At 44.2% G+C, this 23,948-nt stretch overlaps 1 protein-coding gene across 1 annotated transcript in view; it reads left to right on the top strand.

Moving 5' to 3' along the window:
• The first annotated feature begins 11,615 nt into the window (after positions 1–11,615).
• Positions 11,616–23,948, top strand: part of LOC122810128 (telomere repeats-binding bouquet formation protein 1-like) — a 1,040,706-nt gene continuing 1,028,373 nt past the window's right edge. Inside the window, exon 1 of the mRNA XM_044081602.1 lies at positions 11,616–11,717. Coding sequence (XP_043937537.1) covers positions 11,654–11,717 — 64 coding nt within the window. The 5' untranslated portion in view covers positions 11,616–11,653. The remainder of the gene's footprint in view (positions 11,718–23,948) is intronic.

Raw genomic sequence — 23,948 nt, 5'->3', positions numbered from 1 at the left:
CAGATGGGGTCTTCCTTGCTGCGACCTGTTTGCCAGCCCTCACAATGCGAAATGCAGAGAGTTCTTCACACTGTTCCTTCTCAGGGACAGATTCCCAGGGACGCTCTGACTCACATTTGGCCCCCCGGTCTTCTCTACGCCTTCCCTCCGTTCCCCCTCCTACCGAGGGTGATACAGAAGGCCATTTACATGGAGAGCGAGATGATTCTGATTGCCCTGCACTGGCCTCGTCAAGTTTGGTTCCCTTTCCTACAGAGGCATGCGATAGAAGGTCCATGGTTTCTGGATCCGGTGCCAGACCTGTTGACTCATCAGTCAGGACGGCCTCATCCGTCTCTCAGGTCCCTGAAGTTGGCAGCATGGTTACTCCACTTCCATCCTTAGTCCGAGATAATGCTCTCTCGCCGGATGTGGTCCACATTCTGTCTTCTTCCCATAAACCTTCCACCATCAAACTTTATTCCAGTAAATGGAAAAGGTTTGCCTTCTGGGCTCAAGAACGAGGTATAGATCCTCTCACTGCTCCAGTATCGGAGGTTCTGAATTTTCTGGCCTTCCTTTTCAGTCGGGCTCTTCAGTTTCTACCATTAAGGTTCAGCTAGCGGCAATCTCTAATTTTCATGCTTCTTTTGAACCTTCATTGATGTCTCACAAACTTTGTAAGGCGTTCCTTAAAGGGCTTGGCTCCTTAGGCCTCCTTTATCTCATCCTGTTCCTCCTTGGGATTTGAATATGGTTCTTGCTGCCCTAACTGCCCGTCCTTTCGAACCAGCTGCTACTTGTGATTTAAAATTTCTGTCTTGGAAAACGGCCTTTTTAGTAGCCATAACATCTGCTAGGCGAGTTTCAGAACTTCAAGCTCTTTGTTCTGATCCTCCCTATTTGATTTTTCACAAACATAGAGTTTCATTGAAATTGAACCCTGCATTTATTCCAAAGGTGGCCTCCTCTTTCTGTTTGCAACAAACCATAGAACTCCGTCTTTTTCCCAGAATTCTCCAATAATGCAGAATATACTTTGCATCAATTGGACGTACATAGACAGTTACGTTTTTATTTGAATAGAACCGCTCAAACGCGAAAATCAAGTCAATTGTTTGTTTCTTTTGCAGCGAACAAATTGGGTCAACCAGTATCAAAAGCCTCCATATCAAAATGGATTAAAGATTGTATCACTTTTGTTTATTCACAGGTCAATAAAGACCTTCCCTTTCCAGTCAAGGCTCATTCTACCAGGGCAATGGCTACTTCGGTAGCTTTTCACTCCAAGTTATCCATAGATGATATTTGTGCTGCGGCAACCTGGACTTCTCCGCACTTTTATTTCTCATTACAAGTTGGATGTGGTTTCTCGAGGCAGAGCTTCCTTTGGTTCCACGGTTCTCAGGAGTGTGTTCCAATGAGCCACCGGGATGTAGGTGCTAAGGATGCTGTCCCATCTGTCATGAATGTAGGCGAGATAGGATCCCATTACATCTTTTAGTTATGTACTTACCATAACTTTGGATGTATGGGATCCATCTCGCTACATTCATAAGTACCCACCCTCCTTCCCCCTGCCATTTGGATTTAGAGGAGCTGTAGTCACTTTTTCTTGGCGTTCTTTCTTGAAGAACTTTAGTTGGTTATAGTGACTTATAGTGTCTCTGTGTTTACATGAGTGTATGAAAGCGAACAAACAAGATCTGGGGAAGCAGGTGTAGTGCATCCTGGGATAGGGTGTAGCCCAGCCAATGAGAGACTTCGTGCTAGTATATAAGTTGCCGAGTCGGAGCCGATGGATCGGCTCCGAACCCATCTGTCATGAATGTAGGCGAGATGGATCCCATACATCCAAAGTTATGGTAAGTACATAACTAAAAGTTCTTGCTGCCCTAACTGCCCGTCCTTTCGAACCAGCTGCTACTTGTGATTTAAAATTTCTGTCTTGGAAAACGGCCTTTTTAGTAGCCATAACATCTGCTAGGCGAGTTTCAGAACTTCAAGCTCTTTGTTCTGATCCTCCCTATTTGATTTTTCACAAGCATAGAGTTTCATTGAAATTAAACCCTGCATTTATACCAAAAGTGGCCTCCTCTTTCTGTATGCAACAAACTATAGAACTCCCTGTCTTTTTCCCAGAATTCTCTAATAACGCAGAATATACTTTGCATCAATTGGACGTACATAGACAACTGCGTTTTTATTTGAATAGAACCGCTCAAGCTGAAATCAAATCAATTGTTTGTTTCCTTTGCAGTGAACAAATTGGGTCAACCAGTAACAAAATCCTCCATATCCAAATGGATTAAAGATTGTATCATTTTTATTTATTCACAGGCTGACAAAGACCTTCCCTTTCCAGTCAAGGCTCATTCTACCAGGGCAATGGCTACTTCCGTAGCTTTTCACTCCAAGTTATCAATAGATGATATTTGTGCTGCGGCAACCTGGACTTCTCCGCACACTTTCATTTCTCATTACAAATTGGATGTGGTTTCTCGAGGCAGAGCTTCCTTTGGTTCCACAGTTCTCAGGAGTGTGTTCCAATGAGCCACCGGGATGTAGGTGCTAGGGGCTGTCCCATCTGTTGTGAATGTAGGCGAGATAGGATCCCATTACATCTTTTAGTTATGTACTTACCATAACTTGGATGTATGGGATCCATCTCGCCACATTCATAAGTACCCACCCTCCTTCCCCCTTCCATTCGGATTTAGAGGAGCTGTAGTCTCTTTTTTCTTGGAGATCTTTCTTGAAGAACTTTAGTTGGTTATAGTGACTACTAATTTTTCTGTGTTTGCATGGATGTGTGAAAGCGAACAAACAAGATCTGGGGAAGCAGGTGTAGTGCATCCTGGGATAGGGAGTAGCCCAGCCAATGAGAGACTTCGTGCTAGTGTATTAGTTGCCGAGTCCGAACCCATCTGTTGTGAATGTAGGCGAGATGGATCCCATACATCCGAAGTTATGGTAAGTACATAACTAAAAGTTTCCTCGGCTCCGGCTGGAGCCGAGGCATTAGAGATTCCTGGGTCGGCTCCGATCAGACCATCGGAGCCGACATCTAGAAAGAGATCGAGGTCACCGTCCCTTGGCTCCGTTCATTCGGCTCCAGCGTCTCCCCTGCTGTCTGAACGGAGCCATAGATCTCACCCCTCCAGGTCATCGAGGCTCAAGGATCATGACCTCCAGAGGGTAGTGAGTAGAATTTTGAAGTCCGAGGCACTGGCCCAGATGCTCCAGAGTCCGACTCATCAGTCGATGCCTCAACTTGTTCCAATAAATATTCCTCCTCCGACTCCTTTGAGCTCGGAGCCGGGGCGTCTCGGGACCGGGACTGTGGTAGCGTCGGAGCCGATACATTTGTCTTCGGCTCCGTCGTCAGCTCCGATTTCTTCCTTTGAAGAATCTCGGCGCCGGGCTTCCCTCGTCGGCTCCGAGGGGGTGAGTGGCATCGGACCCTTGTCCGACCCCCCTCTCCCTCTCGGTGCTTCGGCTGGTGAGTTCGGCTCCGACATCGGCCTCGGAGCCATCTCTGTCGGTGCCGAGGGAGGTTCTCAGCTTCTCGGAGCGGGGACCTCTGGCTCTGCCTGACAGGGGTGCATTCGAGGTCATGCGGAGTGTGTTGGAACCTTGTTCGACTCCACAGTCGGCTCCGTCCGCCCCTCCCACTTCGGTGCCTTTGGTTATGTCGACTCACTCCCTCATCCCAGACCGCAGAGAGCAAGCTCCTCAAGAATCCCCTGTGGGGATCTCATCCTCTTCGAGGCCTCTCCTGAATTGGCAGGGAGCCCCTAGGAAGAGAAAGTGTAAGAGGAAGCACATAGACTCACCTGAGTCTGTCACCTCTGACACAGATTTAGAGGATTCGAGGGTTCCCCGTTCCCCTTCTGAAGATGTCTCTTCGCAGACATTCTAGAGATCCTGAAACAGAGGGAAATTGGCCAGCCCTTAACCCTTCGGAGGATGAATCTGTGTATCTTGAGGCGTTTGGCTCTCGCCCTTCCACCTCCTGGGTGTCCCCCCCCCCTTTGCTCCCCTCATGCAGGTGGTTGGAAAGAAGGCTTGGGCGGCTCCTGATTCAGTGGGCCCTAACCCCAGGAGACCCTCCAAATTTATAACAGCACCAACTGACAAGCAATTTCTCACAAAAGGTGTTTCTGTGGATGCTATGGTGGTAGCTGCTGCCACCAAGAAGGAACTAGCTGATCCTTCAGTGCCTGTTCATCCCCCCTAACAAAGAATCTAGGTCTATGGACAGGTACGGGAAGCGGATGTTCTCGTCAGCGACCTTTGCTATGCGTTCGCTGAACTACCTATGCTATTTTACTCGTCTTCAAAGAGACTTGATCAAAGAAGCGAGTGACATGTTGAAGGATCCTACGGCTGCAGGTTTTCAAGACAAGATGAACACCCAGCTGGCTACCCTGAACTCCATAGCTAACTCCTCCATGCGCCTCCTTTCTTATGCGGCTGATGGAGCGAGCAGGGCCGCAGGGACAGGTGTGGCCTTACGCAGGCATGCCTGGATGCGGCTATGCAACTTTGCGGACCCCTTTAAAACGTCTTTCACTAATTCCCCGTTTGATGGATCATCTCTCTTTGGTCCTCAAGTGAAGGAAACCTTGACTAGGTGCAAGACAGATGGCAAGACTCTTTCTGCCGTCGGAGTCCGTTTTTCTACTCCTTCTAGGCCTTACCCCAAAGGCCAGAAAAGTGGGAAAATGTGGTTCCGCAAACAATCTCAAGGGACTTCGCCTGACGTACAAAGTCGGTTCCCCCGCCAGAGGCAGAGGGGGGGAACAACAATGGTAGACGTCGCCCTAGAGGCAGGGGGGGGGTCCGCAGAACCAGGGCAATCGGGAAGCCTTCTCTGATAAGCCCTTTCAGCATCCCTGAGGTGTTGCCCGACTGCCCACCTTCGGAGGCAGTCGGGGGAAGATTGTCACTGTACCCAGAAGCCTGGCTATCCCTGACTCAAGACAAATGGGTACAGTCCATCATTTCCGAAGGCTATTCCATTCCCTTCGTTCGCATTCCAAACCAATCAAAAAAATCCCTTCCAGATGTTCCACCCGCTCAAAGGGATCTTGCAGTTTTGGAAATTTCAAAGCTGCTTGCAAAAAGAGCAATTCAGCCAGTTCCAGCAGACCAGCAAGGATCCGGAATCTACTCCAGGTTCTTTTTGTTCCAAAGAAAACAGGGGACTGGAGACCAATTTTGGATCTCAGTATCTTGAACAAGTCAGTCAAGAAAACAAGATTTCGGATGGTCACGCTGCAGTCCATCCTTCCCTTTGGGAAAGGGAAACTGGATGTGCTCTATAGACCTTCAGGATGCGTACTATCACATAAAAATGAACAGACGCTCCAGAAGATTTCTCCACTTCAGGCTGGGAACCAGTCATTTTCAATTCAGGGCCCTGCCCTTTGGTCTCACCACTGCCCCGGTGTTTACCAAATGCATGGCAGTGGTAGCTTCTCACCTGAGACGTCAAGGATTCCAGGTGTTTCCATATTTGGACGACTGGCTCCTCACAGCTCCCACCAAGCATCTTCTCCTAATGGCCAGGGACTACACCTTTCGCATTTGTCAAAAGTTAGGCATTTCAGTAAATTGCGAAAAGTCTGTTTTGTCGCCTTGTCATACTATTACCTTCATAGGCGCAAATCTAGACACAGTCAACATGTCTGCGAGACTAACACATCAGAGAATAGCAGACATACACAAACTGGTCTCACTCCTCTTCAGCAGCAGCAGAGTCAAAGCCAGGTTAGTTCTGAAAGTGTTGGGGATTATGGCAGCTGCCATACCTCTGCTTCCATTAGCCAGGTTCCATATGAGAATCCTTCAATGGATGCTCTTCACACAATGGTCATACCAGCAACTTCCGATGTCCCACACCATTATGATCACGCAAACATGCAGAAATCATCTTCTGTGGTGGATGTCTTCCCCTCAGCTCTTATTGGGAAGACCCTTTGTACCTTCCCCTCCGGTTGCTACTTTGACAATGGACGCCTCCCTGATCGGGTGGGGGGGGGGCATTATCAGGGCAGAACTGTCCAGGGCACATGGCAACCAGACGAATGCCACTTGCACATAAATGTTCTAGAGATGAGAGCAGTGCTTTTAGCGTTGCAAGCCCTTCAAGACTCTCTTCCCTTGGGAACGATAGCAATCCAGATGGACAATATGTCTGTAGTGTGGTATATCAACAAACAAGGCGGAACCAGGTCCTACCCCCTGTGTCGAGAAGCACTCAGACTGTGGCAATGGGCGATTTCTTCTCAGCGGTTTCTGATAGCAACGCACATCCCGGAAGTCCAATCAAATTGCGGACAAGTTGAGCAGAGCTATCCTCATGCCTCACGAGTGGTCTCTGAAAGACTCTGTGGTGAGAGAAATTTTTCTCAAGTGGGGTCAGCCTTGCTGCGATCTTTTTGCTACTCCCCAAAACAGCAAGTGCAGAGATTATTTCACCCTATTCCGCTACCAGGCCAACCCAGCAGAGGCGGCTCTAGTCCAAGTTTGGCCCGGGGACTTCTGTATGCATTTCCTCCCTTCCCACTAATCTCTCAAGTGATACAGAAAGCTATCGCTCAGAAGGCCTCCTTGATCCTCATTGCTCCTTACTGGCCTCGACAGGTTTGGTTCCCCTTTCTACATCAATTTCTGTTGGAGCAACCTTGGCATCTGGACCTAGTTCCAGATCTTTTGATCCATCAGTCGGGTCAGTTTCATCGCTCCCTTCCCTCTCTGAACCTCACCGCTTGGTTCCTCCTATTCCAACCTTAGCCAGGCTTCCTCAAATATCTCACTCTGTTCGAGATATTTTGATAGCTTCCCATAAATCTTCCACTCGAAAGATTTATTTGAGTAAGTGGAAACGTTTCGCCTTTTGGGCTCAAGGAAGGGACATAGATCCTTTCACTGCTTCCATCCAAATGGTCCTTGATTTTCTAGCTGAACTCTTCCATGCAGGTTCATCTCCTTCTACTCTTAAAGTTCAATTGGCAGCTATTTCTAACTTTCATGTGGGCATTTCAGAGTCTGCCATAATGTCCCACAAGCTTTGCAAAGCCTTTTTGAAGGGAGTTTTCTACTCAGACCTCCTATAAGAAATCCTCCTCCTCCTTGGGACCTAAATTTAGTTCTTAGTTCTTTGATTCTTTCCCCTTTCGAACCTGCAGCCTCCTGTTCTTTAAAATTGCTATCATGGAAGACACTCTTTCTGGTAGCTATTACTTCAGCTAGAAGAGTTTCAGAACTTCATGCACTCAGCTGTCGACCTCCTTATCTGTTGTTTCATAAGGACAGGGTATCTTCTGAACCAACCCGTCCTTTTTACCTAAGATAGCCTCGTCTAACCTGAATCAAAGCATTGACCTCTCTGTGTTTTTTCCAGAATATTCTAACAGGTCTGAACAAAAATTGCATTGGCTAGATGTTCATCGTCAGTTAAGGTACTATTTGGATAGAACCAAACAATTCAGAAAATCTGACCAGCTGTTTGTCTCTTATGCAGAAGGCAGAAAGGGACTTTCAGTTTCAAAGGTATCATTATCTAGATGGCTAACATCTCTGATTTCCCTTGTTTATGAAATTAGACACCAAAAGCTGCCTAACAAACCTAAAGCCCATTCCACCAGAGCTTTGGCTACTTCTATAGCCTTCCAAGACAGACTGCCTATTGACACCATTTGTGCAGCGGCTACTTGGGCTACTCCTCACACTTTCATTTCTCATTATAAGTTGGATTTAGCTTCTAGGCATAGAGCTAACTTTGGTTCCACTGTTCTCAAGAGTCTGTTCTGTTAGGCCACCGGGACAAGGTGCTAGGACGGTCCCATCCAGCAAGAATGAAGGCGAGATAGACAACTTAACATATAGAAGTTATGTTCTTACCATAACGTTCCATGTTAGTTGTCTTCTTCGCTTCTTCTTCGTCCACCCTCCTTCCCCTGGCCTGGACAGACCTAGAGGAGTTTGATTGTGACCTCTCTTTCTACCACCTCTTTACTTTAGGTATATGCTGCTGTGCATATTTTCCTGGATCAGGATGTAGGTCATCCTTCTCTTCTCCCTGGTTTATAGAGGTGGACTTTGTTTATAATTATTCTATTGCTATTATAAGCTGGGCCTAGCTTACAAACGAGATCTGAGGTAACTCACGCCTAGCATTGTGGGATATAAGGGGAGCCTCGAGCCGGTGGAACCAACTCTCGAGCTTTTAGAGTGGCGAGTCGGGCAGGTCGGCTCCGAACCCCATCCAGCAAGAAGAAGGCGAGAAGAAGACAACTAACATGGAACGTTATGGTAAGAACATAACTTCTATTTCTATAAGATCTTAGAAACTAACACGGCCTTTTTTAGGAATCCATTAATGATATCTGTGCAGCAGCCACATGGCCTACTTTACACACATTTTCTTGTTGGACAAGACTAGATATATGAGCAAGATGATTGACATGCTTAATGAAGAGGGATTTTATGAGAGAATATCTCATGCGCAGGTGAATAGCACCATATGTGATGTGCATATATTGATGCAGTGTCTTTTGGAACTGAATTCAATAGATTATAAGCTTTTTAGTTATTTGGTTGTTGATAAAACCACAGTTCCATTTATACAAGGATTACCTAAACTGCATAAGAACAGTGTGGACCCCCCATGAGACCTATTGTCTCGGGTAGGAATTGGTGCACTGAACCTGCTTCGATTTTTATAGAGAAGTATTTAAGGCCTGTGTTTGGATAACTTGAAGCATGTATTGAGAGATAGTGAGCATTTTGTGAATGACTTATACAGCTATGTCTCTGAGAGTGCGTATAAAGATTTTCTGCTAGTCACTATGGACGTAGTTTCTTTATATACCGTGATACCCAACACTGAGGGTATTGTTAGTATCACTACATTTTTAGAGCAATATGCTGGATATGGTGAGCACATGGTTAATTTGATTGTAAAATTATTAGAAATTGTGCTGGAGTACAATGTTTTTGTGTTTGGACAACAGGCACATGATTTTTGTGTTGTTTGCTTGGGGCCAGAGCATGTAAGTTTTTCTGTCCCACATCTTTCTTGGATACAAAGAATATGTTAAAGATTAAAGGAATTCTTCCAGCCAATATTGCAGACATGCTGGAAATACAAAAGGACAAGAATAAGGAGGCTAAAAAGCATTGTGCTGAAGAGCAAGGAGCTACTTCTTCTGCTCCAGAAGTGACCAGGAAAGAATCTTTCCCCATAGCACTAAGGCAAAAATCTCCAGTTGTGGAGACTATAGTTATCTTGGATTAGTCATCCACCATGTCAAGTAGGTACTCTTCAGAATTCAAATTCTCCCACTAACTGAGTTCCAGGCTTCTGTCTATAACTTCCTTCAAACCTTTATGCTTTTTAAGAAGCAAGTCAGAAGCAGATTGGGGGCTAATGATGAGGACCCTTCTGAAGATGCAACTGGGCATCATCCCATCTTCCTCTCTTACTAGGATGGGTTGGCCCTGCTCACCTCTTTTAGCTCCTTCCCTGGAGCCAGTTTCTGCATTGATGGTGTTAGAGCTGACTATCAACTTGCATCCTGTCACATTGGCACTGACCGCCCCACTTGTCTCGGTGTCAGGATTACTGCCTGCATCTAACTCACTTGATACAGGCTTCTTCTGCATCAAGTGGCTTCAGAAAAGAATGCTCAGTGCCATGTCTTCAGCACTGTCTGTTGAATCAGTCCACTTGGAACTGTTCTTGGTGTCAGTTTCTTCAGCATTTTAGCTGGCAGTATCGATCTCCATCTTGAGGCCATCCAGGTCCTCAATATCAGGGCTCCCCTTCTCAGTGCCAACAACTTCTTCTTTGGCAAAGGAGTTGGTAACAAGGAGTGGTCCCTCAATGCAGAAGGACTCAGTATCCGCCTTGAGGGTATGGAATAAATGAAAGCCTCCTTCTCCTTAGGCTGTTGACAGGACGTCCTTCTGTGCCGGCTTCTCCCTGTGATGCACAAGGTGGCTTCTGAGCCTATTAACCAGTCTGTTAACCTTCCATTGTTGTTTCCATGTTAGTCCAACAAAGGAAGATATCTAGTATATACTTTAGATGTCCACATGCAACTCAGATTCTACCTACACAGGTACAACGCTTTCTGAAAGGACACCCAGCTCTCTGTTTCCCTTGATCCTAACAGCTCAGGCTCAAGTGTGTCTAAGCAAACGCTGTCCAGATGGCTATCAGACTGTATTTCTTTTGTTTACTTTTCCAACAATAAGATCATAAGCTCTAAACTTAAGCCCCGTTCTATAAGATCTTAGAAACTAACACGGCCTTTTTTTAGGAATCCATTAATGATATCGTGCAGCAGCCACATGGCCTACTTTACACACGTTTTCCAAACATTATAAACTGGACATCATTTCTAGAAGCAGAGTTGCATTTGGAACTTCGGTTCTCCTAGGTATCCTGTCATGATTCCATCCAGGATTGCAGGTAGCGTGGTATTTTGTTCCGATACAACATACCTTCTTCCTTTCCCCAACCAAATTCTTATGTTTCTTGGTATTCCATTGCTGTTCTCCTGGTACAGATAGTCACTAGGCAACAGACTCTATCTGAAAAGGAGGCTCACAAGGTATTATGGGAAAACTTGAGGGAGCTTGAGGCACTAGAGCACTAGCTAATGGCTAGATCAGATCAGAGGAGTAGCTTAATATACAGTTGTAGTATCGGATGGACTTCGATGAAAAGGAACCAGTGTTATGGTAAGTACACAACTTTCATTTTTGTCCCCTGCAGGTCCTTGAAAAATGCCAGTTAGCAATAGTGACACCATGTTGCTCACCCTCATTTGCAGTAGCATTGATAAGAATCTTCCTTCTTGAAACGTGGTGGCCTTGCACATATTATGCATCTGATTTGGGATCATTGCATTTCTTCTGCAGCAGTTAAACTGCTCCTGCTTGCTTAGGCAAATGTACATTTGGCGCATGTGGTAACTGCACAGGTATGGCTTCTTGTACACTTTGGCACTGCAAGTGTCCATTATACCTCTACTGTCTTAGTCACATTGACAATAATTGTCAGGGTCAGGTCTATTATATCTAGTTGTAAAGAGCTTGAACTGCATTGTTACAGCTTGGTATATATAATACATCACCTGTGAATTGAATTCCAAGTACTTATGTTTGCTACTGCAGCACACATTCCATTTTTTACACATTGCTCATGTGTGGTTCCATGCTTGAATACCATCACTTTCTGCATCGTTTTTGCTTCTTTTTTTGAATAGCATTTTGACTTGGTTTTCTTTCCCGTGCATTGCCTTATGTATTACATTTTGCATTGTCTATATTGCCGTCAGTCTGGGTAGAAAACTTGCCTCACTTTCAGTGTCTTTTTTGAAACATCAAAACATAACCCTGTGGTAAAAATAATCTTTGGCTGAAATGTATTCAGATGGGATTCCAGATTTTGCTTTCACCAACTAAAGTTCCATTTTGAAATTATCTTGCATATTCACAGCCATTCTGTTCTTCAGTTTCTAATATAACCTATAAGAACGTCCTATAAAATTTGAATAACTGAAATCAGTTATGACATCTACACTAGCATTTTCTTTTTTTTATTTTAGAAATGAAGACAGATCTAAACTTGCTTCTCGAATGCTTGAAATATCAGATGGATAATCCAGAAGCCCAGAAGCAGGCTTTGTCCACAGTTCATTCAATCTGTCAGCAAAATGGTAAGACTAAACGTGTTAGAGAAATTACTACCAGGCATGCCAATGACTTGGATGAAAATGTGAGATGTGCTTAATTCTGAGCTGGTGCATCAGGTTTAATTTCTTAGTATTATGATTTTGCTTTGGGCTTTTTGTTTCATTTCCTGTCTTGTAAGACTTGCACAGTTGATCTGTTTGATGCTGTTTATACTGATGTCAAAATAACTCCATTTATTCTTTAGTGTTTGTCTTTCTTAAGTACTGAGCTTTGAGATGAAATAATGTGGCATGCAGTCACTGATATGATGCCGTCCCTCCTAGTACTTTTAAGTCAGCCCCTTACTTTTGAACACCCTCTATGGAAAGCAGGTCATCAACCATGACTGTCTTTCCTACTGCTTCCCTAACTTTTCAAAGTCCCACTCTGCAGAAGACCCTCCTTGTATAACCATGAACCTTCCACAATTGCTGCACACTGAGCAGCAGGTTGGTTAGAGTGCTTCCAGTGTAAAAACTGAGAAATTGTTAAAAATTCCAATAAAAGTTATCTATTTGGGTAAAATTCAGTTTCTGGCTAATAATTACTCTGCATGGATGCCAGCAAAAAGGCATTTGGAAGGAAATAAATACAAATCATCCAGAAAAGGAGAAGGAAAAAAGCTGTGGCTGATAAGAATATTGTAGATGTTTAGCAAAAAAGCATTTTAAATTTCCTGTCTAGTACAGGAGATGGCTTTCAGTAATTTAGAGGAAAAAAAGATCAAATGCAGTCAGAGGTGTTTAAAATAACGAACTTCCTGCATGGTGAAGCACTAAATAGTAGCCTGCCCATTCAATTCAGTTGCTAAAGGAAAATTTATGTCTCCCCAGAGATGTTTATAGGAAAAGAAAAATTATTCCATTGGAAAATAAAGTTGGGTGACTGTAAGGAAGATCACAAAGGTGGAAAGGAAAGGAGGAAAGATTGAAAGATGATACTTTAATTCCTCAGCTTAATTACTCCAAGTCTTTTGGGTTTCTATTACCATGACGAGAATGGACCCCATTCCTAAGTAAAAGTATGATTAAAGTTTGTGAAATTAGTATTGTTTCAGTCCATGATGTCAGCCAAAAGTGCTCTTTGCAGCTCTCGCAATGTGCCCAGAACTGACTCATTTTGCAATTCGTCCAGTTACATGTATTGGTATCATATTTAAATAAGACTGTAAATTCTTTTTTATGAGACACATTGCTGCTACTACTATTGGAACTGTCTGGGTATCTTTCTTCCACATTGCCTTCATTTCTGCCTGCAAATCCTGGTATTTTATGACTTTATGTCTCTCTGTATATAAAGCACTATAATCATTGGGTAATGCAGTTTCAATTATCAGTGCTACTTTTCATGGACTACTATATCTGGCTTTTCACATCTATTTTTTGAACTGTTGGTAATGGGTAATCATGTGTGATATGAACATTATTCTCTATAATGCATTTTGACTTAAACTTCCAGTGCTTCTCAGCTACTTCAGTACTGTAATGTTTTCATAATTCCCAATGCAGCAGTCCTGCCACATTATTATGTCTTTCAGTATACAGGTCTTCTGCTATTAGTGTATCACACCCAGCAACAAGATGTGTGACTGTTTCCCAACTCTGTTTTACAGAACCCACATTTGTATGTTTCTCCCACATGTTCAAATGGCTTTGTAAACCAACATGTTTGTAGTCCACTATCTTGAGCCTGTAATATTAACCTTTCATCTTTTAGTTTAAATTCAGCCTCTCCTTAAACATTCTTGTGTCAGATCCTGATTGACATGAGGTTGTTCCAGGATTTTTCTGTACTTGCAACTATTTTTATGCCTTTTCCACATTTCTTGCCTTCTCATCTGATCATTCTCCTTGTATTCTTTCTTCTTTTTTTTTTTTTTTGGGGGGGGGGGGGAGTCACATTCATTTCCTTCCTAATTTCTATCTACTTCTGGTTTGGTTTCCATTCCCACTTGACGCCAATATGCTTCTGATGAACTAAACAGGGCAGTCATCTTTGATTTATTCTGTTCATTTTTCAAAACATTCACTATGTTTGGATCAGGTGAGGTCAGCAGATATGTATACAGGCCTACAATTTCAGATCTATACATGTAATCAATTTTGAGGAGGACCATACCTCCTTCAGAATGAAGTAATCCTGGTATAAACTTGATTTTTATATATCATTTGATAAGCGTGATGCATTTTCCTTGCTTAAAAACACTTGTTGCGGTGCAAAGAATGGCCAACACCTGGGCAAATACACTGAAAAAACAATAATGACTATTTTTTTCAATAAACATTTTTATTAAATGATCATGTTAAGCAAGGAGAGTGTGTTGAGGAGATGGAAAGAGTACTTTGAGGGGTTGATGAATGAAGAGAATGAGATGGAGAGAAGGTTGGATGATGTGGGGATAGTGAATCACGAAGTACAATGGATTAGCAAGGAGGAAGTAAGGATAGCTGTGAAGAGGATGAAGAATGGAAAGGCTGTTGGTCCAGATGACATACCTGTGGAAGCATGAAGGTGTTTAGGTGAAATGGCAGTGGAGTGTTTAACCAGATTGTTTAATGAAATCTTGGAAAGTGAGAGGATGCCTGAGGAATGGAGAAAAAGTGTTTTGGTATCGATTTTTAAGAATAAGGGTGATGTGCAGAACTGTAATAACTACAGAGGGATTAAACTGATCAGTCATAGCATGAAGTTATGGGAAAGAGTAGTGGAAGCTAGGTTAATAAGGGACATGATGATTAGTGATCAGCAGTATGGTTTCATGCTGGGAAAGAGCACTACAGATGCGATGTTTGTTCTGAGAGTGTTGATGGAGAAGTGCAAAGAAGGTCAGAATGAGTTGCATTGTGTTTTTTTAGACTTAGAGAAAGCATATGACAAGGTGCCTAGAGAGGAGTTGTGGTATTGTATGAGGAAGTCGGGAGTGTCAGAGAAGTATGTAAGAGTGGCACAGGATATGTACGAGGTTAGTGTGACAGTGGTGAGGTCTGCGGTGGGAGTGACGGATGCGTTTAAGGTGGAGGTGGGGTTACATCAAGGATCAGCTCTGAGCCCTTTCTTATTTGCAATGGTGATGGACAGGTTGACAGAAGAGATCAGACAGGAGTCCCCATGGACTATGATGTTTGCAGATGACATTGTGATCTGTAGTGAGAGTAGGGAACAGGTGGAGGAGACCCTGGAGAGATGGAGATATGCTCTAGAGAGAAGAGGAGTGAAGGTCAGCAGGACTAAGACAGAATATATGTGTGTGAATGAGAGGGAGACTAGAGGAATGGTGAGGACGCAAGGAGTAGAGGTGGCGAAGGTGGATGAGTTTAAATACTTAGGATCAGTAGTTCAAGTAACAGTGAGTGTGGAAGAGAGGTGAAGAAGAGAGTACAGGCAGGATGGAGTGGGTGGAGAAGCGTGTCAGGAGTTATTTGTGACAGACGAGTACCAGTAAGAGTGAAAGGGAAGGTCTACAAGAGGGTAGTGAGACCAGCTATGTTATGTGGGTTGGAAACGGTGGCATTGATAAAAAGGGAGAAGTTTGAGCTGGATGTGGCAGAGTTAAAGATGTTAAGATTTGCACTGGGTGTGACGAGGGTGGACAGGATTAGGAATAAGTATATTAGAGGGTCAGCCCAGGTTGGAAGGTTTGGAGACAAAGCCAGAGAGGCAAGATTACGTTGGTTTGGACATGTGCTGAGGAGGGATGCTGAGTGTATTGGCAAAAAGATGCTAAGGATGAAGCTACCATCCTAGGTAACAGGAAAAGAGGAAGGCCTAAGATAAGGTTTATGGATGTGGTGAGAGAGGACATGCAGGTGGTTGGCGTGACAGAGCAAGATGCAGAGGACAGGAAGAAATGGAAACAGATGATCCACTGTGGTGACCCCTAACGTGAACAGCCGAAAGAAGATGATGATCATGTATGACATAGGCAGTCTTACATTTATATAAATGAAAAACAAACAACATTGACTCCGCTTTAGTTGCAAACATTATACATCACAGACAGCATTGAAACAACTGTAGTTGCAAACATTATACATCACTTATAATCTATCCAGTCATTGTCAGTTAAGCATTATATGGCTTCTTCAAATCCTGCCTCTTAAACCTCGTTCCTTCTCTGCATATATTGTTCCCACAATTCCCATTTTTTTCTATGTAGTTTGCTCCTTCCCTTTTCTAAAGATCCCAATTCCAGTTGTTTTATCTCTGTTTCTATATTCACTACTTCTAATAAAGTTGGTTTAGACTTTGAGTTCCATTTCCTATGAATTGCTTTTTGGCAGCCACCGTAATTAGACTCAGGAAGGCTTTATTATGTATCATAACTCAAAAAAAATCATCTCCTCAGTCAATCTAATCTGCTCACTCAGCATCTCTGACAGAGCGGTTCGCAGGGAATCCCTAAAGTCTGACAGCTCATCACACTCCATAAAATATGTTCCCAGCCACCTCTTTCTTGCTCGTCACATCTCCAACAGTTGCTATCCACCTGAGGAAAAATTCTTTGGCATCTACTTGGGGTATAAAATTTACTATGTAAACACTTCCAGGCAAAGATCCTAAATTTTCTAGACTTTGTTGCATATTTGTGAGATATACATGTATCCCTCCCCCATTGTATGTTTGTGAAATGCTTATCCAAGCCCTCTTCCCAATCCTTTCTGAGTTCCTCTGATCGATTCTTATAATTATCATACAATATTTTATATGCTGTACTCATTATTCCTTTTTTAACGACAGCTTCTGTTCTAGAGTCTATTAAAAATGCTACCAGTGATGGTCTATCATTTAGGAACTCCCTATTTCTTTATCTTTGCCTATACTCTGATATCAATCATTGATAGGGAAGGCAATCTCTAACTTGCAGGCCAAGTAAATTCTTGGATGTTAAGTTGTCAATCTCGCCTTCATTCTTGCTGGATGGGTTCGGAGCCGATCCTCGGCTCCGACTCGGCACTTGCTTTAGCTCGAGAACTCCTTTTACCAGCTCGAGGCAACCCTATATCCCATGATGCAAGGCGGAACTACCTCAGATTTCGTTTGCCGCTTAGCGAAAGAGGTCTCCTTTGCCAGCTGAGGTAAGTTTTTTCTTGTTAAAGAAGAAAAAGTTCAGTTAGGGGTTTATTTTTTCCCTTTAGTGTTAGTTTAGCCTGTACTTAGTTACAGCCCACCCTATTCCCTTCCTTTTAAACTTTTATAATAGTTTTCAGTTTAAAGTTTTAGTCAGGCCTAGTTCCCCAAGTTATTCCCTTCCTGTGTGTCTGTGTAGGGATTAAGTTGTGTGTTTGTGGGGACTGTTTGTGTCTATCCTTTTTAGGATGTCTAGAGAAGGCAAGGTCTCAGGCTTCAAGAAGTGTGACCAGTGCTGTCAGAAAATGTCCCTGACAGACGGTCACACTTCTTGTGTGTATTGCCTGGGGCCTTTGCATCTGCAGGACTCCTGTGCGTTGTGTCATGCTTTTAGCCAGAGAGTCCTGCAGGAAAGGAGGAACAAATTAATCCTCCGAGGTTTACTTAAACCTGAAGGTTCTCCTCCTAAGTCAGGGGCAGGAAAACCTCTTAAGCCACCGAAGGTTCAGGCTACAGTGTCCAAGCCTCCTCCGGTGGCTCCGGCTCCGTCGGAGCCGATATCGGCTCCGGCTGAAGTCAATACTTCTTCTGTTAGAGTAGTGGGTTCGGTGCCGACCGGCTCCGATACCCTGACTACTGTGGCCTTGTCGGCTCCGGCTGGAGCCGACACTTTATCCAGCATCGGAGCCGAGATATCCTCGGCTCCATCTGGGGTTCAAGGGACTTCGGCTCCGATGGCTTCGACCCGTAAGAGATCCCGGTCCCCTTCGATACTAAGTATTCACTCGGCTCCGGGGTCTCCTCTTTTGTCGGAGCGGAGCCATCGGAGCCGATCTTCGAGATCTTCCAGGCTGTCTGACCACGATTTGGAGAGGGTGGTAAGCAGGCTGTTGAAGTCTCAGGCACTGGCCCAAATGCTCCATAGCCCGTCTCAACAGACTTTGGCTATAGCCCCGATTCTTGAGATTCCTCCTCCGACTCCACACCAGAGTTCGGAGCCGGAGCTTCTTGGGACAGCGACTGTTTCGATGCCGGAGCCGATACATCCTTCGGCTCCGTCGTCTTCGGCTCCGATCTCCTCCTTGAGACCTTCCTTGGAGGGATCCGGTCGTCGGGTTTCCACTGTCGGCTCCGAGGGGGCTAGTGGCATCGGACCCTTGTCCGACCCGCCTCCCTCTCGGGCTTCGCTTTGGTAAGCTCGGCGCCGACATCGGCCTCGGAGCCTTCTCTCCTTGGAGCCAACCATTCCTGTTTCTTTGGAGCGGGTGTGTTCAGGTCTCCCGGGGAGAGGAGCCTTTGAGGTGATGAGGAGTGTCCTGGCCTCTGAGCCTGGTCAACGGTCTATCCCTCTAGCTCCTCCCTCATCAGTGCCTGCAGATGCCTCTTGCCAGCCTCTTGCTCTCAGGCCCAGGGATCCATCGCCCCAGGTTTCCCCACTGGGAATTTCCTCCTCTTCCGAGGTTTCTCCTGACCCTGCAGGGGAACCCCTCGGAAGAGGACGTGTAAGAGGAAACACACAGACTCCCTGAGTCTACTACCATCTGATACCGACTTAGATGAGTCGGAGGGTTCTACGGTCCCCCTCTGAGGATGTCTCATTTTCAGACATCCTTGAGCTCCTCAAACAGAGGGGAATTGGCCTCTATTGACCCCTCCGAGGATGAGTCGGTATACCTGGAGGCTTTTGGATCCCGACCCTCCACCTCCTGGGTGTCTCCGCCTTCGACCCACTCATGCAGGTAGTGGCTCGAAGGCGTGGGCTCCAGATTCTGTGGAACCTGTCCCCAGGAGACCATCCAAGTTCATCACGGCCCCTTCGGATAAACAGTTCCTGTCCAAAGGTGTCTCTGTGGATGCTATCGTGGTGGCGGCCACTAAGAAGGAACTGGCGGATCCTTCAGTACCTGTCCATCCTCCTAATAAGGATTCTAGGACCATGGACAGGTATGGAAAGCGGATGTTTTCTTCAGCGACCTTTGCTATGCGTCGCTGAATTACCTTTGTCACTTCACCAGGCTTCAACGAGATATTCTCAAGGAACTGGGAGAAGTAGTCCAGGATCCTTCTGCTGCTGGGGCTCAGGAAAAGATTGCCTCACAGCTTGCTATCCTGAATTCCATATCTAACTCCTCCATGCGGCTCATATCTTATGCGGCCGATGGAGCGAGCAGGGCCGCAGGCACAGGTGTTGCTCTTAGACGCCAAGCCTGGATGCGGCTGTGTAATTTTGCGGACCCCTTTAAGGCGTCCTTCACCAACACCCCCTTTGACGGTTCGGCTTTGTTCGGACCTCAGGTGAAGGATACTTTGACCAGATGTGAGCAGGACGGTAAAACTCTTTCTGCCGTTGGAGTCCAGTTTTCCACTCCTTCTAGACCATATCCCAAGGGTCAGAAGGGGGGGAAGATGTGGTTCCATAAAGCCCAAGGAGCTACACCGGACACACGTGGTCAGTTTACCCCCAGAGGCAGAGGGGGTAACAATAATAGACGCCGCCCTAGAGGCAGGGGGGGGTCCTCAGAACCAGGGCAACAGGGAGCCTCTTCCTGAGAAGCCCTTTCAGCATCCCTGAGGTGTTGCCCGACTGTCCACCCTTGGAGGCAGTCGGGGGAAGAATTTCGCTGTACCCAGTAGCCTGGCAGTCCCTATCACAAGAGAAGTGGGTACAGTCGATCATATCCGAGGGTTACAAAATCCCCTTCGAAAGGTTTCCCGTACCTCTACAATCCCTTCCAGACATCTCACCCGGTCAAAGGGATTTGGCAAGCCAGGAAGTTTCAAAACTCCTGGAAAAAAGAGCCATCCAAACAGTGCCGGCAGACCAAGTAGGATCCGGCTTCTACTCAAGATTCTTTTTGGTCCCCAAAAGGACGGGAGATTGGAGACCAATACTAGACCTAAGCAGACTAAACAAGTCTGTCAAAAAGGCAAGATTCCGGATGTTCACGCTACAATCCATTCTGCCCTTTCTGGGCAAGGACAACTGGATGTGCTCTATAGACCTTCAAGATGCGTACTATCACATAAAGATTCACAGACGCTCCAGAAGGTTTCTCCGCTTCGGCTGGGAGCCAGTCATTACCAATTCAGAGCACTGCCCTTTGGCCTCACTTCAGCCCCAGAGTGTTCACCAAATGCATGGCAGTGGTCACAGCTCACCTGAGACGTCGAGGATTCCAGGTGTTTCCTTATTTGGACGACTGGCTCCTCTCCGCCACCTCCAAGCATCAGCTTCTTCGGTCCAGAGACTACACCCTACAGCTTTGCAAGAGACTAGGAATTTCGGTAAATTTCGAAAAATCCTCTCTGCTGCCTTGCCAATCTATCACCTTTATAGGCGCAGAGTTAAATACCGTCAAAATGTTAGCCAAGCTAACAGATCAAAGGATTCTGGACATCCAGAAATTTGTTCAGCTTCTGTTACAAAGCAACAAGATCAAAGCCAGGTTTGTCTTGAAAGTTCTAGGCCTAATGGCTGCGGCCATTGTTCTTCTTCCACTGGCTCGCTTCCACATGCGTCTCCTGCAGTGGATGTTATTCACGCAGTGGTCGTACCACAATCTGCCCATGAGACACGAAATCTTGGTAACACATTCGTGCAGGGCTCATCTACGATGGTGGATATCTTCCCCTCTTCTTCATCAGGGCCGACCCTTTGTTCCCCCTCCTCCAGTTGCCACAGTCACCACGGATGCCTCTCTGATCGGGTGGGGGGGGCATTATCAGGGCAGGATGGTCCACGGGACGTGGCAACCCATAGAATACCACCTGCACATAAATGTCCTGGAGATGAGAGCAGTGCTTTTAACGTTGCAAGCCCTCGACGACTTTCTTCCCACAGGGACTATTGCAGTACAGACGGACAACATGTCCGTGGTCTGGTACATCAACAAACAGGGCGGAACCAGGTCCTATCCCTTATGTCGAAGCTCTCAGACTTTGGCAATGGGCGATCTCTTCTCAGCGGTTTCTGATAGCAACGCACATCCCGGCAGGTCCAACCTATTGGCGGACAGGCTAAGCAGATCTATTCTGATGCCTCACGAGTGGTCTCTCAATCAATCTGTAGTGGATCAGATTTTTCTGAAGTGGGGCACCCTTGTTGCGATCTTTCGCTACCCCTCAAAACAGCAAGTGCCCAGATTACTTCACACTATTTCCTCTTCCAGGCCAACCCTTGAGAGACTCTCTAACCCAGGATTGGCCTCGGGGACTTCTTTATGCTTTTCCTCCCTTTCCATTGATTCCACAAGTCATTCAGAAAGCCACCGTTTTGAGAGCCAAATTGATCCTCATTGCTCCATATTGGCCTCGACAAATTTGGTTTCCGTCTCTACATCATCATCTTCTGGTGCAGCCCTGGCATCTGGACCCAGTTCGGATCTTTTGATCCACCAGTCGGGTCAGCAGCACCGGGCCATTCATTCTCTCAACCTCACTGCTTGGTTGCTCCACTTCCTTCCCTAGCCAGGCTACCAATGATTTCTGACTCAGTCAGAGACATTTTAGTGTCTTCTTTAAAGTCGTCCACTAGAACTGTTTATGCTAGCAAGTGGCGACGTTTTTCGATTTGGGCAAACGCCAGAAATATTGATCCTTTTACCGCTCCTGTACATTCTGTTTTGGATTTCCTGGCGGAGGTTTTTCATTCGGGATCTTCGTCATCTACAGTCAAAGTACAACTGGCTGCTATTTCCAAGTATCATGTTGGCTTGCATGACAATAACTGATAAGTAGAAAAAATGTAGAAATGTCACAACTGGTAAGCAAAATGCAGAACAGTATATCTCCAATTCACTCGACGCCGGTAGTATCCACAAAGTACACTTTATTTACAAGATTCACAAAGGTTGAGCGCTTTCATCTGCCGTAATACAGATTTCATCAGAACCAATAACATAACAACAGACCATACATTTTATAATTATTTTGGTGCCAAAAATCAATTGATTATGCTAATCTTAAAACGGCCATGTCTCCTAAAATCTATACTAATAAAATACTATACTAAAGTACTTTTTCTATGCTAGTAATACCCTAAAAAGATGTTACAATGATGCTAAAAATGCTAAAGTTCTAAAATAATTATAATGAATTATTAAAAATACTGTATGTGTAAAATAAATTCACTTGAATATAAATTTCTAAAAAGATAAATGAATGACTTTACTGGTTATAACTATTGCTTACTGAATAGAGACTGCACATTCATTAAGATATTCTAGTAGTTGACTTAATTTATACATCAATTTGTCAACTGGATATAAAACTGTCCCCTTAGTACATGTACACTACATAATACATAAAATTGTATACTGAAATTTTTAAAAATTTTATGTATACTGATTTTTTAAAAACTTAGTGGTGTTTCAGAAACTCTTAGTTCAATGCTAACAAGGGTTTCAAACTGATGAAGTCATTAATACCTGGCGGTGTAGTGGCATCTGTGCATATTTGCCATCTACTTTCTTTCCAAGCCAGGTATGTCTTCCAATTTCCACCTTTATCCTTAACATCTACTTGATCAATGATGGAAAACCTAAACTTGTGCTCAATACCTTGGTCATGAATGTGTCTGTATAAAGCATTTTTGGTGTCTTGCTTTTTTATCCTGTACATGTGTTCGTATATCCGTGTCTTGATCTTCCACTCCATAATACCTATGTAGAAGGCCGGGCACGTACTACAGGTAGCTATATATACTAGACGCTGAGAATTGCAATTCCCTGTAATGCAGGTTACCTTGGTATGCATAATATTGTCAAGTCTGATAGTACGTGTAGTGTTAATGTACGTACATTGTTTGCAACTTCCACATTTACTAGTCCCTTTAGTACTCTTTTTTCTTTCATCCTTCATTCCACATTCCAATACTCTTTTTATGTTGTTTCCAGTTTTATACACAGTACATATCTCAGTTCCAACTATACTACCTAAAGTGCCCGAAGAGGTGATGATATTCCAATGCTTCTTCAGAATATCTGTAATCAAATTAACAAAAGGATTGAATCTTATCACACATGCTTTTTTATTGAAAACCGGACTTGGATTACCTTGTATAGTGATAGAGCTCCCTAACAATGGTTTGTATTTGAATCCCCATTGTGCTTTGACGTAAATGGTGATGTTGTCCAATAACTTCTTAGGATAACCCCTTTCTATGAAGAGTTGAGTGATAATGTCTAATTCACTATTCATATCTTCAAGGGTGGATGACATCCTTGCTGCTCTAATACACTGGCCCTTCACAATAAATTAAGTCAACTACTAGAATATCTTAATGAATGTGCAGTCTCTATTCAGTAAACAATAGTTATAACCAGTAAAGTCATTCATTTATCTTTTTAGAAATTTATATTCAAGTGAATTTATTTTACACATACAGTATTTTTAATAATTCATTATAATTATTTTAGAACTTTAGCATTTTTAGCATCATTGTAACATCTTTTTAGGGTATTACTAGCATAGAAAAAGTACTTTAGTATAGTATTTTATTAGTATAGATTTTAGGAGACATGGCCGTTTTAAGATTAGCATAATCAATTGATTTTTGGCGCCAAAATAATTATAAAATGTATGGTCTGTTGTTATGTTATTGGTTCTGATGAAATCTGTATTACGGCAGATGAAAGCACTCAACCTTTGTGAATCTTGTAAATAAAGTGTACTTTGTGGATACTACCGGCGTCGAGTGAATTGGAGATACACTGTTCTGCATTTTGCTTGCATGACAATAACATCATGTCTCATAGGTTATGCAAAGCCTTTTTAAGAGGAGTTTTTCTCCTAAAACCGCCTGTGAAACATCCTCCTCCGCAATGGGATCTAAACTTAATGTTGGCATCCCTAATTCTACCTCCTTTCGAACCGTCTGCTACGTGTTCTTTAAAGTTATTGACGTGGAAAACTATATTTTTACTGGCTGTTACTTCTGCAAGAAGAGTTTCTGAGATTCAGGTCCTCTGTATTCGTTCACCTTATCTGGTTTTTCATAAGGATAGGGTTTCGCTCAGAACTAACCCTTCCTTTCTTCCCAAGGTTGTATCTCAAACCAATATTAACCAATCTATTGATCTACCAGTTTTCTTTCCTAACTATTCTGACAGAGCTGAACAGAAGCTGCATTTTTTGGATGTTCATCGTCA

Source organism: Protopterus annectens, chromosome 8.part1 (genome assembly GCF_019279795.1).
Source record: "Protopterus annectens isolate FY-2018-M chromosome 8.part1, PAN1.0, whole genome shotgun sequence".
Lineage (NCBI taxonomy): Eukaryota > Metazoa > Chordata > Ceratodontiformes > Protopteridae > Protopterus > Protopterus annectens.
Note: the sequence above shows the minus strand (reverse complement) of the source record. Positions and strands in the feature narration are given on the sequence as shown.